The following is an 18,714-nucleotide window of genomic DNA, read 5'->3' as shown; positions in this document are numbered from 1 at the left end:
ACTAAGCTACTGAAACCACTGGATCATGAGCTGCTTGTGTGTAAATATACACAGTGCTGCGCTTTAATCTGAAACAGTGCATGCATTTATTAAATTAATTCACAGCCTTTGTGATTTAATAATAACACTAAGTTTTGATTTTATTTCGATAAATTGTGAAGGTTGTGTGATGAACAGAATGAAATTTAAATCATTAGTCACGGAAAATCTTGTTTGACAGCTGTGGTCACTATTCATTTTCAACGTATGGAAAACAGCAACTTGAACATTCTTCTAAATATCTCATTTTGTGTTCCACAGAAGAAGAACAAAGTCATACAGGTGTGGAACAACATTAGGTTGAGTAAATGATCACAAAATGCAATTTTTGGCCAAACTACCCCTTTAATTCCTAGTTACGCCTGTCCTGTCGAACAATGCCTAATTGTACAAAAATGGTTAGCTTGAACAAGAACGAAAATGATATGCTTCAACAAGTTAGAAAGGTGAATAAGACAACACTAATGCTAAGCCACTGAAGTTCTGTGTTTCAGAGCTTGAGCGCTGATGCCAGCTGGCAAACTCATCAGATTCTTAATCTTTGGTTAACACGTAGGCTTCTGCTCCACTTTTCAGCTCTACTTTCTGCAGATCTCTGGTTCTCACATTCCATTTAATTTGATCACACCATCAAGGCCAGATTTGTACGTACAACCTGCCCCTTTGAAAGCCGTTACCAACCAAAAATGCATCTACACTACCCCCCCCCCCCCCCTTTTTGTGTTTTTGTGTGTGGAATGGATGGATCAAGCAACTCTGATATATTAAAGTGAGAAACAGACAGGTGTTCTGATAATGATTTGTCTCTAACCCAACCCACTCAAAAATCGAAAAAGAATCTCCATCGCCTCTGGCTCTTAAGACTTTTTTTTCATCCTCTCCTTCATTTTTTGATTGTTATGATTGCTGTGCGTTCCTACGCTGTTCAGCCTGCAGGCGGGGTTGGTTGGTACATGTCAAGGTGCTGAAGTATGCAATGTGGACAGCAGCCCTTTTGCTTATTAATAACTATGTAATAACTCTGTGTGCTTCATCACCTGCAAGAGTGACCCTGTTCCACACCGTCACGCTTTAATGTGCTTTTACCACTGAATAGACTAATTTTTGGCCGGAGATTAACATGAATAGGTTTTGTTTACCAAAGAGTTCAATGATTTTTTTTTGCTGATCTTCTAGACTTTCACACGTGCTTGCTTGATGAACGGATCTTTCAGTTCTTCATAAGTGAATAAATGAGGTGTGCAAAAGGGAGAGGAGTTAAAGAGGATTTAAAGAGCATATCTGAGTGAGTTTCGGCATGCCCTCTCAGCTACTTGCTATCTTCAAACTGATACTTACCTAATTATACACACACACATGCACACAGTCGCATGCACGAAAGGATACTCGCACACAGTCTTCTTCCCACCCTCTATCTCTCGCCCCCACCAAACTAACCCTCCTAACCGACCGCCTGCCATCCACTTGTAAAGTACTGCTGTTGACACACAGGAATCCAGACACACACACACATACTCATGGTCTTTCTCCCTCCTTGGCAGGAAGGTCTCTCCTCTGAACCAGACGACTGCTTGCGCCTCTCTCCTTTTCCTCTGCTGGCAGGTGTTAGAAATAAAACCATAAATAAGTGCAAGAGGGAGCCAGAGACAGCGCGAGAGAGGAGGACAAATGTCTTGCTGCATTTGTTGCTGTAGAGAAGTGGAAATATGAGGAAAGGAGAACGATATGGAGGAGAAATCTGTATTTTTAAGTAGTTAGTAGGGTTTTATTTGTCTACTGTCAACTATATTTTTGTGTCTGAAGGGGATTGAAGTGAACACTTGGATCATCTGGGCTCAAGCCACAGCATGCTGACTGAGTTATCGAGCAGCTGAGGGGAAACAAAGTAGCCGAGAGGAACACAAGGCAGTCATGGACACTATAACACCTCAGCCACAGTCCTGGATGACTTGGATTTGCGCACTGGAGTTGGACCCCATCCAGCCCACAGTCCACTGATACAAATGAGGTACTGGCTTTCTGTAAATCAAAATCTGTGGAATTTTAGATGATATCACCACATTGTCCTGGGGAAAGACTGTGTACTTTGTGTTTATGAGGAAGATTTATACATGCAGTTGACCAACAAGTCTGAGACCACATGGAAATTCTAGGATCCAGAATCTAATTTAATCTTGGAAATAAATGAAAATTTGTTGGATTTCGAAAAACTTAAAACAATGAAACAATGTGAAGTGAAATTAGGAAGAAATATTTCAGAATCTGCATTATTTCTACGACATTTAATCAGGTAAATTTGATAATGTGAACTTTGTATAGATGGTCATATAGTCTTGCTTCCATTAAAGCTCAATATGCTCTTTGGATAATCTCAAATCATGCTGGAGAACATGATCATTAGGTTTTACTTTAATTTCCAGTAGAAGTTCAATTATAACTTCAGCTCCCAATTGCTGTTCTTATATAATTTATTGTGAATGTTAATGAATATAAATTATATTTGATATGATATATATATATATGTATATAGAATAAAAACATTATCTAGTGGTCTCAGACTTTTGGTTCTCCTGTTCAAAGAAGTGGCTGATACTGTCTTTTTTACACATTGTAATCTGTTGCTGCCAACAACAAAATTATCACTGCTTCCTGTTTACTCTGTGACATGGTGAATGTTTAAGGTCACATAAACTTAGGTCATTTTATACCTGTCCCGCTGGGTTTTGCGATGTACTGCCAGACTATTTTGAACAGATGCTCATGCATGCAGTATAATGTTTTGATTTGCACATCTGACACTCATCACCTGTATAGACAAATCTCATGATACGCCTGGGATATGGTCCAGTTTATAAAATCCTGATAGAGCAGGCAGCGACACTGCCCTCCAGCCCTGCGAACAGACACAGTCAGATGCAAATATGCCCGTGCTGCTCGATCGCTTGCAAGCTACTTAATGTTGCATGCATAATAGTTCGATAGATTGAGCAGGATATTACCCTTAATATTCGACTGCTGCAGGGAGCAGAGATGGTAAGTGTGTGCATGCGTGAGCTTCTGTTGATGTGAGGGGCAGGTGAGTGCATGTCTGGAACACGCTGTAAAAGAACTGCACATGGATAGATGGCAGTGCAGTCATGAATTTAATGTCAGGGACAGGGTGTTTTACTGTGTGAAGCAATATAGAAATGTTAGTTAGAGGAGCCTGAATTTTGACTTTTTTTGTTGGACTTTGTGTTGGTCAGTTTTTCCTCATGCAACATGGATTTTTGTTGATATAAATTGGTTTTGCTAAAATAAACAGTGAATTATATCACTGATTGATATAGGAAAGAGGACATATGTGTTGCTCAGTTGTTGCTCTTTCAGAGATCAAAAAACGTAATGTTCTTGGTTATGTTTCATTTAAGTATTAACTTTGTTCTAGATCGATTCCTTAGGAGAATAAAAAGATCAGACACAAATGAGATCATTGTTGATGTACAGTAAAAGAGTATGAAGCTATAAAATATTTATGGATAGCAAAGTCCAGATAATTTGCTCTTGGACTAGTTTGATAAGAACTGTTTGAGTTTGTGTAATCTGACTTTTCATTGCGTGCTTTCTAGTCAAATGTGCATTGATGAGATCTTTTCTGAAACGCTAGATGAGACAGGAGTTTAATGGGGTGTTTACTTTGAAGAAAAAAACATTATTTTATTTTAGTTATTGTACTAGTTTATTTGTAGTTAATTCTTTTGAATATCAAAAATATATAGTGTTATTCTGGTATTATTTATATACTATTATAGTAATATAGTTTTTGAAAAATATTTCTATTAAACTTGCCGATGCCAAGGAAGGCATCATTTCTAATATTTTGTCTAAGTGTTCTTACACACTGATTGTTTTATGCCATGTGTTGAGCATGTGTTTTGTAAGTGTTTTCTTTTCTTTCTGAGAGGGAGGGTGCGACGTCCTCTTTATGACTTAGCACCTGTCTGATGGAAGGCTTTATGTTCTCCTCTACACTGCTGTGCGGGAACAGAAATTATCCTGACTGCCCAGGCGAAATTATTGAACGGCAGAAAGCTTGTAGCTTAAACTGGTTTTATAATATCCGATTTTAGGTAATTTGCTTGGAAACTGAGATCCTTTTAAGATGGGTCATGAGTGAATGCCAACATGAGAATGTGGGGTAAACAAAAAAGTATCAAGTCACAATAAAATCTCCCTGCCTTATTCTTCCTCATCCTGTATAGCTTCAGGAACCATTGTCTGCATGTGCTGCATCATATCATTGGATTTGTAAGAGATATCCTTTTAGTATTGAGAGTGATTATCCCATACAAATATGGGTCTTTTTTGAATGGAGTCAGGTCGAGTGATTTTTTTTTTCATGCACTCCTTGTGTACCAGATGAATTGTCTGTGAAACTCTTCCCTATTCTCCACTGATATCTATTGAGACCCATGAAGACATTGAATTTTGTAAGTTTTTAGGATGTATAATTGAGCGTGGATGGATCCCACAAGGGTGTGGTTTGATGGTGCTTTGCTTTAGTCAATATGTTGGTAGATACGAACATCAGAGAGACAGTGGGGGCGGCCAGACCCCTTGGAATGTCTATCGTAACCTGCGGCTCGCCGCTCCTCCAGCTCGGCCGTGCCAGTCTGTGTGTGTTTGTATGACTCAATGCATTCTCATAGTTCTTTGTTTGGATTGCTCATATATGCTGGTAGAGATAAGAACAGATTGGAGGGGGGCAATAGATGGCACAGGATGTTTAGTAACAATACAACTAAACTGGTATGTGTACCAGGGAAATATGCTGTTTTTCTCACGCTTTAGTATAAATTAAATTTTTTTTGTCATGAATTGATTCAAAAATTAACAATAAAACAAAAACAACGAAAATGGCTATTTATACATATAATGACTTGAATATACCTCTTATATTATAAGCATGTTTGTAATTTCTGAGTGAAAAATTCATTTAGATGTTTTGTAGGATATAAAAGGGAAAAAAAAGCATCAGGGTGATACTCTCCGAGGATCATATTCAAGAAAAAAAGAGCCTCATTAAAAGAAAGAAATTCCTGGAAATAAAATCTTACTAGGTAGTTATACTCTTGCTAGGTGGTATAATCTTTTATAAGTATTTCTTTGATTTTCTTTTTTTCAAATATAATTTTAAAAATGTTTTATAAAATTCTATGCTTTCTTTATAAATATGTGTGTTTGTTAAAATAGTATTAGTATTATTATTTTTATTATGTTAACCTAATATATTATTATTATTATTTGAAAAAATGTCCAAATTAAAGTCATGTGGTGTGAATCAGCATGCAGAAACAAAAACTTTTTTAAACAAAAAAAATAACCTGGAAAAGGTATATATAGTCAAAATAATGATTAAGATTCGTACACTCACATGTCATCAAGGTGTAAGGAAAATATGTTTATATGGTAATATTACTTTTTTCAGGATGGTTATGTCGCATGACATGCTTGGAGATATTTTTCCTCTTTTATGTCATTGACCTAGATTGCGTGTTATATATTTATGCTAATCATTCAGTACCATGGTTTCCATGGTATACAATAACATGGTACAGAACTTTTTGTAATCCGAAATGATTATTTGTATCATTTGACTTTAGTGTAATGCATATCATTGCGTGACACTGATTTACCCTATAAAGCAAACTGTAACTCCTCTCTCCCTCCCTCCCTGCCATCGTTTGTCCTGCGTAAGGAGCACCTGCCACATCACCTGTCAGTTGGAGGCAACAGGCTGATTCTGTATCTGCACCTACATGTACTAGAGCTGCAGTCTGGGGGAAAAGGACGCCAAGCCACACCCAGTAATATTCCGTCCCCACTCTTTGCATGCAAAAACGTTCTCTCCTCACTTACCCCTCATTTAGCTTGTCGAATTCAGGTCAACAGGGCCACTCGGGGTGGAATGGGTATCTAAAGCCCCTTCACTCAACTGTTAGTCTTACTGGGCTTAAAGGGCTTGTAAGGGCTAAAAAAAAAAAAAAAAAACAGCAGAGCTCACCTGCAGAATGAACAGATGGTGAAGGAAGAGGTTTGGGGAGCAATAAGAACAGACCTTGTTTGTGTGACTGCACGCTATTAGTGCCTCCCCCAATGGTCAGCACAGATAGGATGCAGCCACACAAATAAGGCCTGTTCTTGTTGCGTGAGCTCAGACAGACGAGTCTCTTTGTTTGTTCTTGGGTACAGCTTACTGGGCAATTTAAGTGGAATGACAGAAGCGCAGTTATTTGGGGAATGTGGAAAGTGTCAGATCTTTATTGGGAGTGGGGGTCGGCCATGATAATGAACTTGCTTTTCTTCGGCTCACAAAAGGCTTAATGGTTAACCATTTTTATTGTGTCCTCATTTGGCCTTCACAAACAGTCCTTGGATTTCAAGACTTGAACTATCGAAGAAACTGGTTAGTGTGATTGTTGTAGTGTGTTGGAAGGCGCTAGCACCATTGGAAGGAACTTTCAGAAGTTTGTGAATTAAAAACGCAAGAACCTGCGTCTATAACAGGCTATTAAATTGCCTAAATTTAAAAAAAGCCTATTAAATTAAGATGTGTGGATATCTTGACATATTTTTTTTTTTGTACATTAAATATGCGTGCACAAATGTATGTAAGGGTTTTAGGACTTTTGTTTTTGTGTGTGGTGCACTGCACATGTTTGTGTTTGTCTAAGAAAAGTGATCCTGAAAAAGCCAAGCCCTACAGGTATGTGTAAAAGGTCTTTCTCTGGCTTCGCTCTATGCACACCTGTCAAGCTATGTAGCCTGCAGGCTTTTTCAGGCGCTCTGTTGGCTTGGACCTATTGTGAATAAAATCATTTGTGTTTTTATTTCATGCATTGACCTGAATGCAGTCTCTCAGAGAAAATCTTGAGGAATACCAGCAATAAAGTAAAAAAAACATTAGACCATTTATAGATTAAAATGATTACGTCTTCGTGTTACAATGTCACAAACCTTTATTGTCGTCTCCTGCATGCATGGCCAGTCTCAAGGTGTAAGCAATGTACAGATCACATTTCAAAACAAGCTGATTCGAGTGACTAGTCTTTACCTGTCCATATAATAAAGCAGAGAGTGGGAGGGGGAGGGGGAGGGGGAGGGGGGGAGCATTCGCCTGGCTCAGTTCACCTCCCGAGCAGCGACTGAAAGAAAACAGGAAGTTGAGTGTGAATGAGTGTGACGTGATTGGAATGGTGAAAGTAGGTCATCGTTGCAATGGGACACAAATTTAGCAGCACAGTAAAGAACTGATTGAGCTGTATAAATCTGGCAAACATCAGCAGGACTACTGAGTGCAGTGATGCAAATATAGTAGTAAATCATCATGATACTGTGACTGACAAAGAGATGTTCTCAACCCATTTAACTTTCATAATCTGATGGATTTCTAAGTGTAAAATGTAGGTTGGGGCTTGATTTGAACCCATTGGAAATTGATTGGACACACCAGAGCTTGACACACCAGAAATGAGACGGAACGAAAGAAAGTTGTAGCTATGTGGCTATTGTTTAACATAATCCAGTTAGTGACATCGACGGACAATCATTTCGGAAGAAGAGTAAGTTATTATGTTTTGATTAAAGACCGTGAAGACAAACTATTTTTGTCTTTGGAATAACATGCACTGAGGAACTGATTAATAAAGCAATTAGGGTCAATTTTGATTTTACTTGACATTAAACACTTTTACTTAGGAGATTTTCTTAAAGATTTTTTGTTAATGCTTAGAAAATAATACAAGTAGCAGCAGGCTCTTTACAGGAATGTATTATTAAATGATCATTATGCTTATTACCACAATACACAGTGCAACTGTCTGCAATTAAACTTTTTAAAAGCACTAATATTTTTAGTGACAGACTAAAGAAGTCTGTTTTTAGTGGCTATCCAAACATAAGTGGACTTCGGTTAGTGTGAAGTGGTTCCTGCTTAAAATGCAGTATTCAAAGCACTATATTTTAGTTTATTGTGTGTATAAAACTTAAAATCATCTGTACTCTACTGAACTGCAGCATGTGATAATAGTTCTTTGTTTCCACACTCCGCACTATTGCTTGTGTGCATATCGCTCCTGTATTTGACAGGGTGTGTCCGTTATGGGAGGTGTTCAAGTTGAAAGAAGGTGAGTGCACAGATGTCCTAAAGGTGTGGTTTCTTTAGGATGAGACCGTGGGGTTCAAGGTGGTCTGAAAAGCTCGGCTTGCTAGAGTAATTCCTTAAACCAGGTATTGTTACACTTACGGGCTTCTCTCTTGCTCTCTCTCTCTGTTGTGTTGGTGTTGAGATGGTTGAGGGCAATGTCAATGCTTTGTCAATGAATGTGAAAAGGGATTTCGCTGTCTGTCTTGATGGAGTAGGTGGAGGAAGGCCTCAGGCACTTTGGGGGATCAGGCCCCACACCAAACACAAACAAAGAAGTGTTTTTCACCTCCAGATGTCCTCACTCACCCCACCAGAATTTAAATGCTACTATATAAAAATCTCAACAATGAATTTTAATTTGCACCTTCTGTTCTAGAATACATGAGGTGTCCATTATAATGTCATCCATTATATAAAGGAAACATTTTTTTTTAATTATTTATTTTTTAAGCAACTCTGCTGCCCTGCCTAGTTTCAAGAGTAAGGTATCATACCATTTGAGTTTAAGGTCACTTCACGACAGGAAACTATTAAAGAAATAGTTCACTTAAAAATGAAAATTCTGTCATTATTTACTCCCACTCATGTTCTGTATGTTGTTATTTGCCATAAAAGGAGACTTTCTGAATAATCAAAAAATATAAAACTTTTTCTATTCATCTGAGGTTCACCATCAAAACACTCAGGAACAACAATGAACGACATGGTGAGTAAATAATGACAGAATATTTGTTTTCATTGATCTATCCCTTTAATCTTAATCTTTGGCAAATAATGTCTATCTTTTATTTGTTACCACCTGCATCTTGCCATCAAGTTGCAACAGCTGAAAATGAGCAGAGGTGTTTGAGTGTGAAAGGCAGATGCCATGATGCACCCTGGATCTGGGCTCTCTGTCACAGGCCAATTAGACCAGCAGTGTCAGCCTGCTTCAGAGCAATATAACATACAAACAGAAGCCTATCCCACCACACTGTTAGACCCTGTGCTCAAACAAGCAAAAAATTCTAGAAATTAATAGGGGGAAAAATTTTGTTTGGCAGTTTTATTCTTTATGTACAGTCATTTATAAAAATGTATATTTGTTGAACAGTAGGATTTAACTCGATTTAGTGATAGCTATATGTTATGAAAAAAAAAATTAGCTTTATTTCAAATGCAAACTATTAGTCCTAATATCAATTGTTATTGTTGACATTGCTGAATATATTTTTGGATTCATGTGGTTCTTAACAGTCTGCATGGGCCTTTGCAGTATTGGTTTCTTTAATCATAGCAACAATGAAGAAGATGGCAGTTTTCAATTCATTTACTTTGTTGACGCCCTGACTTACAGGAAGCCTCCAAAATTACAGGGAGAATGTATACAACAAAGACCAAAACATAAGGAAATAACATGTTGAGAACATGGAAAATTACATGGTGGATATTACTGAGAATTGTAAAATGGGCAAGACATCAAGTTGAATGTATGGAATAGATATATGGTAATGAACTGTAGTGTATTATTGAATTTGCTTTATAGTAATAGCTATGCTCAGCATTCACAAAGTGACTGTAGCTGTACAGTAGGCTACATTTAATTTATGTAGCACAGTAATTGTGATACAATTATATTGTACAACAGCTCCCAAGTTTTGCTTCCACAATTTTACCTATTTAAAAATGACAGGATATTCAACAAGAAAAACTGTAGTGCAGACGTAAATGTGAGTTTGCTAAAACATTGCCTGAATAGCTTTTTGGCAATTGCTTTCATTATCTAATTGCACACACAGCCGTGAGATGAGCAAAAAGGAAATGTAATTTCAGAGGATGAGAAGGTTATTATATGTTGATTATAAGACAAACTGAGAATACCAACTGACTTTTATTTCTCTGTGCTAATCTCACATCTCCTGTGCAACTAACAACATTCTGCATCTGGGGAAATAAAGGAACCTTTGTTTAGAGTACAGGGAACAGGTAACCATTTGTGCAGTGTGTTTTTGGGTTTAGTTGTGCAATGTTGGTACAGATGTGCATATAGTTTTTTTTCAGGACAGAGGGTCATATTATATGGTATCTGGCCTTTTCGTGTGTGTGTGTGTGTGTGTGTGTGTGTGTGTGTGTGTGTGTGTGTGTGTGTGTGTGTGTGTGTGTGTGTGGGTCATGTTAAATTCATGCAGTTGGATTTAGCTGTGGGTACATTCAGCTCTAAAAGAGAAACTGAGATGGGGGAGACTATAAAACTTTGTTTCCTCTCATAAAATGTGCAGAGGTGCAAAGATTTGCAATAGGTAGTTTTGAAACTATTACAATAAACAATGATTTATTCAGTTTAAGTTTTACCTTTTATTTTCTGGTTCATGACATACAGACGCCTAAATTGCATGCAATGTAGAGTTTAAGACACTTAGGGCAACCCAACTGGCATCTTTAGGTGGATTTCATCTCCAAGTTTAGAGAACATCTTTTTATTTCATGGGTCAGTGATTAAGGCAGATGTGGGTCATCAGCACTGACAGTTTGCTGTGGTTTCATTGCTTTAATAGCCCAGGAAATGTCATAGCTCAAGCTATCTTAGGCTTGCCTGTCCCTCAGGGCAAGACACTGAATACTAATAAGCATTGCTTCTCCCATGACCCAGATTTGTTTAGGTAAATAAAAAGCTGTTTGGAAACATGGGAAATATGCACACACACACAAAAAAAACCTCTTCCAAGATGACATTATCAGTCAGGTTCTTTTTTGTGAAGCATTCCATCTCAGGTATAAGCTGCCAGCAAAACTAGACACTTGCCCATTATCATAGTTTGAGAATTTGGAGTATCCTCATGTGACTGACTTTGCGTCTGTAGTGCAGCTTCTGCATGAAGATGTCGTTTCGAGTAAGGGATCCAGCTGTAAATGATGTAGATAAGTATAGGGGTGTAGGGCTGCATGCAGCGCTCTTTAATTAGAACAGGAAGACGCAACGGCAGCGACTTAGCCAAATCTGCCACGGGGGGAAGAGCAGAGACTGTTCAGTGAGACTTAACTTTACCCAGTGGATCACCAAATCCATTAAGAACTGTAGAGATAAGCCAAGCTTTACTGTGCATAAATCTGTGCTGGCACAACAAAAACATTGGCCAGAAGGATATATTCCTTTGTGCTGAAATTTGGAAATGCAGCATCTCTCTGAACAATGTTTATGTGGGTACATAAGTTATAATACCTTACATTATTTCTGTCTGTTTTTGTTTCCCAATTGCCTTGCAGTACCCATGTCCCTCCTGAGCCATGCTCCCTGGCTATGGATTCTCTCCTCTTCTTGATTTCCAGCCTCACCTCCAAGCGTTCCATTGCAGAGGCGAGAGCTCTGACATGTGGTTCCCAGGCTCAGTTGAGGCCCAGGCTCTGAGTGACTCTCGGGAAGGTAGGCCTCTCCTGCGACAGCATCAGCACATTGCGGTGTGCCAGCAAGAGACATTGGCCTTCATTGACCTTCAACAGCCAAGCGTTAATGGTTTCCAATCACACACACCGGAATACTGTAATTCCTCTCTTTGCTCCAAGCCGCAAGTCAGATGCAATGGAAGCAGTCCATCTGACTTTGCCAAGAATGGGAGTACAGACACAACACTGGACAATTATTTGACCCAGGATAGCAATAATGTGGAAGTGGCTCAGGATCAGACGTGGACACCCATTACTGGCTTACCTGAGACAGTTTATGAAAACCCTGAACCAGAAATTAAGGGTCTCTGCTCTCGAGACTTGTTTCTGCCTCTATCCCCATATCCACCTGGGGACAGGAACTCTTTTGAGTCTCAACAGCTGAGCTCCCCCTCTTCCCCCTTAGAGTTCCAAAGTCTAGACCCATTTCGCCCTCAAAGACGCACCTCTTTGGGATCCATAAAAGAGAAGTCCATAAGTAAGTGCCATTCTCACTTAACTAAGTCTTTACACATTGGCCCTACATTCCTGTTTTAAACAATAAATAGTTTGTCAAAGTGCACAGTTTTTCACCACTCTTGCACTGTATGGGAGCTTTCAGATAGATCATTCTTCTTAGTGCAATCCTTAAAAGCATACTAATGTCCTGTCAGATGTTTTAATACACTACAGCAGTGGTTCCCAAGCCTGTCCCTGGATGCTTCTCAAAACAATACACATTTTGGATGTTGGAGTCTCTACTAATGAGTTGATGAGTTGAATAAAGTGTTTAAGGAGCTGTCCAAAATTTGCTCTATTGACAGGCCAATAAGAACAAGGTTATGTACTACTGTGTTAAAGTGATTGTGTCTGTTAAAACTACAGGTGAATGTAACAAGTGGATAGTACCTATTATCATGTTCCTTGTTGCTTATAGGGCGTAGGATGAGGGTGTACTCTCCAGACACTCTGAGTGATGAGTCTCTCAGCAGCCCAGGTGTGGAGTGTGATTACCTGCTCCCAACATCCTTTGAATCGTTCGTAGAAGGAGGGCTTGGCATGGTGGGCTCTACTATCCCCACATCCCAAAGTTCCAGCCCGCTCCCAGGGGTAGATGAGGACCTCTCTCTTCTTGCCACACTGACCTCTCCAAAGCCATTCTTAGATATCCCTCAAGAGGTTGCCATATCAGAGGGGGGAGTAAATGATGGGGGGAGGCAGAGGTTGGGCCTAGAAGACTGCAGAGCCCTGGAAGGCCCTGCCCCCAACAGTGGGACCTCACTACCTCTGTCCCATTCTCGTTCAGCAGACAATGAGCGCCGGCGCTTCTCTGCATCTGAGCTCATCTCCCGCCTGCAACTCTCCCAGAGGAAAAACTCTTTTACCCTTAAGCTGGGCAAGTCTCTTTCTGCTCGTGTGGCCTCCCGGGACCGCCACCTGTCTGGAAACCTCAGCTCAGACTGTAAGTGACTCATCAGTACTGATTAGCTTAATGAAAGACTTTATTGTGAAAGTCTTGTGCCGTGATGTCATTATGACACTTCAGTGATATATTTTCAGCTCTATCCCTTTTGTATATCTTCTCCCTCCCTTGTCTGTTTGTAGACAAACCCAACTCCAGACGTTGCTTCTCAGGGGGATCAAGTGACACTGCACCACATATGCTGGTGGGGTCTGCACCACCACTGCCCTCTGCTGACAGTAATCTGCCACTGCACAGGAGGAGTTCGAAGCAAAGGTGGCTCTAAAACTCAGCTAGTACCCACAGAGAACAACGTAGTGAGTAGATTATAACAAATTTGGTTTTAACATATTTTCTATTTTTTCACAGGATGAGAAAGGTTTCCATTGATGAGGATGGAGGCAGTCCTCCCAGTAGCTCTAAACGTCTATCAAGATTCTTGCCGAACTGTAAGACCAATAAATAAATAAATCTGGAATTTGATATATGTATGTATGTACATTTGTATGATTTATTATATTTTAGTATCATTTGAATTTATAATTTTTCTCTTCCTCTCTCTCAGTGATTTTGTATCAGGAATACAGTGATGTTGCTATCAACAGAGAGATTCAGAGGCAGCAGGGGGCAGAGCCAGGAACTGATGAAGAAAGAGGGGACTCTGTGTCCCCAGGCAACCTCTCGCCATCCAGCTCATTCCGCTCATCACGAGGCTCCGCCTTTTCCCTTTGGCAGGATATTCCTGATGTTCGGTCCAGTGGACAACTTGACAACTTCAGCAATGAAGAGCGTAAACTGCAGGAGGTGACTCCACATTCAGAAAGTCTTTTTTTTTTATCAACCAGCAACTTTTGCTGAAAAGAAATAATTCATTTTTTTCTTGACTTTTCAGGCCAAGTTTGAGTTAGTGACATCAGAGGCCTCATACATACGCAGCTTGTCTATTGCAGTTGACCATTTTATGATGTCTCCTGAGCTGTGTGAGAGTCTTGGGATGCAGGAGAGGCAGTGGCTCTTTTCCAAACTGCCTGATGTGAAGGAAGTCAGTGAGAGGTGAATAAAGATGAAGAGTTCTACAATTTGTGCTATTTTTGAAAGAGTGGGCCTTCTGCTGAGATGTGTACAGTTGAAATCCCTGTTTTTGTCTATCTCTCCCTTTCAATTCTCCCTATGTCCATAGGTTTCTTCAAGATCTAGAGCATAGGTTAGAAGGGGACATTTTGCGTTTTGACGTGTGTGACATTGTCTTTGGCCACTGTCCTGCACTGCGGAGGGTTTATCTGCCTTATGTCACCAATCAAGCTTATCAGGAACAGACCTATCAACGGCTACTGTAAACAGTCTCTTACTGTAAAAAAAAATTCTCTAACAAGCATAATAATGTGCATGTTGCCATTATTGCCCTGTTTAAGAGGTTCATGCATTTGCGTTGTAGTTCATGCATTTGCGTTGTGGTGTTTTCTTAGGCAAGAGAATCCTCGTTTCCCTGGAATCCTTGCACGCCTGGAAGAGGATCCAATATGCCAGAGGCTGCCTCTTACATCATTTCTTATCCTTCCTTTTCAAAGGATCACACGACTCAAAATGCTTGTGGAGGTATACCATCATGGACAGTGCACAATCTCTATCTTTTCTAATGTTATATTATAAGTTGAAAGCTATCATCAAGCTTTAGAACCAGGCTTACAAAATTCATCAGTTAAATTGTCTTGTGGTTATCAACCTTATCCATTTATAGAACATCCTAAAGAGAACAACTCCTGGATCACGAGATGAGGACACTGCCACCAAAGCACTTAATGAGCTCAAAAGGGTGAGTAAAGTAGGAGACGAATTTATAATTGTCACAAACAATGTTTTAAAAATCATGAAATGAAAACTAAATGTCCTCTGCTGCACTAGATAATAAAGGAATGTAACTCCAGTGTGCAGTCCATGAAGAGGATGGAAGAACTAATTCATCTAAACAAGAAAATTCACTTTGAGGGCAAGGTATTACATCAAGCATTTATTGTAATGTTTAAGTAGATATGTATAATATCATGACCATAGGGGAACATTTGTAAGTAAAGTGTGTAATTGAAAGGTGAATCTCAATTTGAGGGTCTACATTTTTAACCTACAATAATTATTAAAAATATTCAAATTTATTTTGTAAAATTCTATTTATTTTATTTTAGATTTTCCCTCTCATCTCTCAGTCTCGTTGGCTGGTCAAACATGGTGAACTTCTTGAAGTGGACACACAGAACTTGAGTATATCTGGGTCTAAGTTTAAACTCACCACTCGTCCTGTGTACCTTCACCTGTTTAATGATTGTCTTCTGCTGTCCCGGAGGAAAGAGTAAGTCTAATGGGATGGTAGACCAATGTCCTATGTAATATTTGAATCAAGCAAAACCATTTGAAAACCCTGTGTAAATGATATAAGTCTGTTAAAAAAAGTGTCCCTTCTCTTTCCTGTCACAGCTCATGGAAGTTCATGGTGTTTGTACATGCAAAGATTGAAGACCTCAAGGTAAAAGATCTAAGCCAGAAACTTCAGGGAATCTCAGGATTCATATTCTACCTGCAGTTATGTGAGGGGCAACAGCTAAAACACCAGATTCTGCTCAAGTCACCCACAGAGTGAGGACATTCACATAATTAACATCCAAAATCCTGTCACTGACAAATAGATCTGAGTGTTCCTTGAAAATGAGCCACACCGGGAAATATATTCTCACAGGATGCATGAAACGGAGTAAAGAACATTTTGTTTTATATGTAGGAGCAGCAAACAGAGGTGGATCACAGCTATGTTTCCCTCGGACCCAAAGGCAGCCATTGAGCAGACCAATGAGAATGATGGTGTGTAATTTATTTTGTCTCACCCTTGTCATGCAATTCAGATTTAACTACATTTAAGATTTAACACTGTTATCTAAATGGCATGTTATAAAATTAATTGTGGCTGGTTGCGTTCATGGCCAGGTTAAGCCGCAGTGTGTACCAGATGGTCCAGATACTTTGATGATAATAAAGGGGGCTGTTTTGCCTGACATATAAAGTCATCAGCTATTTCACTGACACAACATTTAAAACAAAGTGGAATATACAGTTCTGCTCAAGAATATCCTGTTTACTTGTAAACTAAGTGCCTCAAATAATTTACTCACCCTCATGTCTTTTAAAACCTGCATGACCATATTTCTACTGTTAAACCAACAAACTGTTAAACCAAAAAAAAAAAACTATCTGCCTTATGGTGCTAAGGCTTACATTTGCATTCAAATAATTTAAGGAATACTCCACCCAACAAGTACAATTTTCTCAGATGAACACAAATTAAGATTTTTAGAAAAATAATAGAAACATTTCACAGAAGAAAGAAAGTATGAAGGCAAGTAAATTATTCAATATTTTTTCTTTTTGGATGGAGTATCCCTCTAATGTTTCTCTCCATGTGTCTGTACAGATCTATCTCAAGTTCAATGCATCAAGAGCTACCAATCACAGGAGCATGATGAGTTGACGCTGGAGAAGGCAGACATCCTTCAAGCTGTAACAATTACAAGTGATGGTATGGAAAATAATTTCCCTTGTCCTTGCTATACTCCATTTTTGCATTTGAAGAAGAGAAGTGGGAGGACTGCAGAAGAGATAAATGAAATTTTTATGTTTTCACTTCACAGGGTGGGTAGAGGGGATTCGGTTGTCGGATGGAGAGAGGGGCTGGTTCCCCAAATCTTACGTGGAGGAGATCACAAGCCGTAGTGCTCGTTTGCGAAACCTCCGTGAAAACATTCGCATTAAGTGTGTCTCACAAAAATTAGAGGGAGAGACTATCTGAGACCTTGAAGTATGGGACATTGTTTTACTTAAAGCTTGTATTTCAAGATTTTAACCCCTCGGTTGAAATCGCCCTGCTCGTGACGACCCGGAGCATATGGTGCTGCACTTTCTGTCAGCCCACAAACGGATTCTGCTTAAAACATAGCTGTCCCAGGCTCACCATGTGGGTGCACAGAATCTGGATATATCAGCTTTTAAAAATGCTTAGCAAAATAACAAGATCCCCTTTAAGGACTTCTCTTCTACCTAGTGACTCAGATAGTTTAATAAAGTGAGATTTCTTGATGTTAGCTGATTCACTGAACAGACACACAGTAAAGCTAAATGCTTGCTTTTACTAGTGAAACATATTGAAACCAAATTGTGGACTTTTTGAATGATGTTGCTGTTGCAACGTTTGTACATTTTACTTTATGCCGCTAGTCTTCTGTAGATGATAATTTACTTAATAGTATTGGTGTCATAACAGGAATTGTAGTCAAATTATGACCATTATTTATGTCAGTGATTCTGCTGTTTGCTTGTGAATTTGTTGTTTTGGTAATGCAGTTGTTTTGGGCCAATTTCTTTGTGGAGTACTGATTTCCTGAGAATGTTAAATCACATTGGAAAAATAATCCTTTAAGGGAACTTTGTAAATATAAAATAAATGCATATATTCTAACTGAAAGTGTCTCAAGTGTCTGTCTGAGACCAAAAAAAAGGTTTTAGGTTGTGTGTAAAGTTAACCTTTATTCCCAGCCACGTATGCTCACAACTACAACAAAGCATGTCTCATAAACTTCAGTTTCATTCCAGGCTCACTTCATATCCCATGGGGCAATAAAGCAGCCGGGTAGCAGGTAAACAGAAAAGTTTCTTTGTCACAGATGTTCCGAGAACCTTGAATGGTTTCCAACTGCTGTAAATCAGAGGTGAAAAGCTGCAGAAAAGAAACTGCAGTTAGAGACAGATAAGAGACGGACTGCAGAGGACCAGGAATGCATTTCTAATTAAAGCCATTTATCTCAGTGAAACATTTCGTATCCATTTAATATAATGTGCTGTACAAAATGCATATTAAAGTTACTTCTGCAATGGGTTTGCAACAATAATTAGCTACAGTATCTGTATATAGCCTCTTTAGCAATTTCTTTAGCAATTGAATTAAGTTTGAGCACACAATGATGGACTCAAGACTGCTTATAGGTTATACATTCTTTGTTCAATTTCACAAGTATTATGGTAACGTCATTGTTAAAGGAATATCCATTTTTTCCATTTTTCCATTGTTTATGGAATAACTTTATAAGTAATGTTCACATACAGTATGTAGGCACCTATTGAATTTTTATGAAATGATAGTGATCGATCTTTTCTTCCATATTGCGAAGTACATCTGAAACGGATTATCGAAAAACAAATGTTGGTATATATATATATATATATATATATATATATATATATATTGTAGGTTGTAGATTGTTTGCAGGCAGATCTGAGCTCAGAAAAGCACAGGTGAATTGATGACAATGAGATCAAGAAGATGCATGTAGAAAATTTAGGGGACCAAGCACAGGGGGCATATTTTTCACTCAGATTACCAGCCAGAAGAAAAGATGTCAACTTCATATTATATATACAGGTATACATAGAAAAGTTGTCTATTATGATTTCCCGCCTCATGCTCACTGATCTGAATCTCTTCCCTTTAGATTTTCTGCCATCCTAAATATATACAGTATACTTATCAATTCAATATCCAATATCCAATCTTCAACAAAGTCTCCAGTGTCTCTAAAGTCTCAAATCCATA

General features: G+C 38.8%; 1 protein-coding gene across 3 annotated transcripts; it reads left to right on the top strand.

Moving 5' to 3' along the window:
• Positions 1–1,071: 1,071 nt before the first annotated feature.
• Positions 1,072–17,589, top strand: arhgef19 (Rho guanine nucleotide exchange factor (GEF) 19). Of its 3 annotated transcripts, none has more exons than XM_077217910.1 (17): positions 1,072–1,324; positions 1,581–2,047; positions 11,468–12,122; positions 12,561–13,085; positions 13,229–13,361; positions 13,455–13,534; positions 13,651–13,889; positions 13,978–14,138; positions 14,266–14,418; positions 14,552–14,681; positions 14,824–14,898; positions 14,988–15,077; positions 15,266–15,429; positions 15,555–15,713; positions 15,856–15,935; positions 16,543–16,647; positions 16,760–17,589. In XM_077217910.1, exons 3-17 carry the CDS (start codon positions 11,489–11,491, stop codon positions 16,915–16,917), a joined length of 2,886 nt encoding a protein of 961 aa, XP_077074025.1. In that variant the 5' UTR covers positions 1,072–1,324; positions 1,581–2,047; positions 11,468–11,488; the 3' UTR covers positions 16,918–17,589. The 3 variants fall into 3 exon arrangements, with proteins under 3 accessions (XP_077074025.1, XP_077074026.1, XP_077074027.1); XM_077217911.1 differs by lacking the exon at positions 1,072–1,324 and adding an exon at positions 1,390–1,505; XM_077217912.1 differs by lacking the exons at positions 1,072–1,324; positions 1,581–2,047 and adding an exon at positions 2,885–3,072.
• Positions 17,590–18,714: the final 1,125 nt, after the last annotated feature.

Source organism: Siphateles boraxobius, unplaced genomic scaffold (genome assembly GCF_051911475.1).
Source record: "Siphateles boraxobius isolate OS27281-9 unplaced genomic scaffold, OSU_SipBor_1 77, whole genome shotgun sequence".
Taxonomy (NCBI): Eukaryota; Metazoa; Chordata; class Actinopteri; order Cypriniformes; family Leuciscidae; genus Siphateles; species Siphateles boraxobius.
This window is presented reverse-complemented; position numbering and strand designations above follow the sequence as displayed.

What these genes read in the sequence shown, in the direction of transcription:
- arhgef19 (XM_077217910.1), top strand. Translation starts at nt 11,489, where the DNA reads ATGCTCCCTGGCTATGGATTCTCTCCTCTTCTTGATTTCCAGCCTCAC. An exon ending in TGGAAACCTCAGCTCAGACT is followed by an intron (nt 13,086 to 13,228) that starts GTAAGTGACTCA and finishes GTCTGTTTGTAG; the next exon opens with ACAAACCCAACTCCAGACGT. An exon ending in CACTTAATGAGCTCAAAAGG is followed by an intron (nt 14,899 to 14,987) that starts GTGAGTAAAGTA and finishes CTGCTGCACTAG; the next exon opens with ATAATAAAGGAATGTAACTC.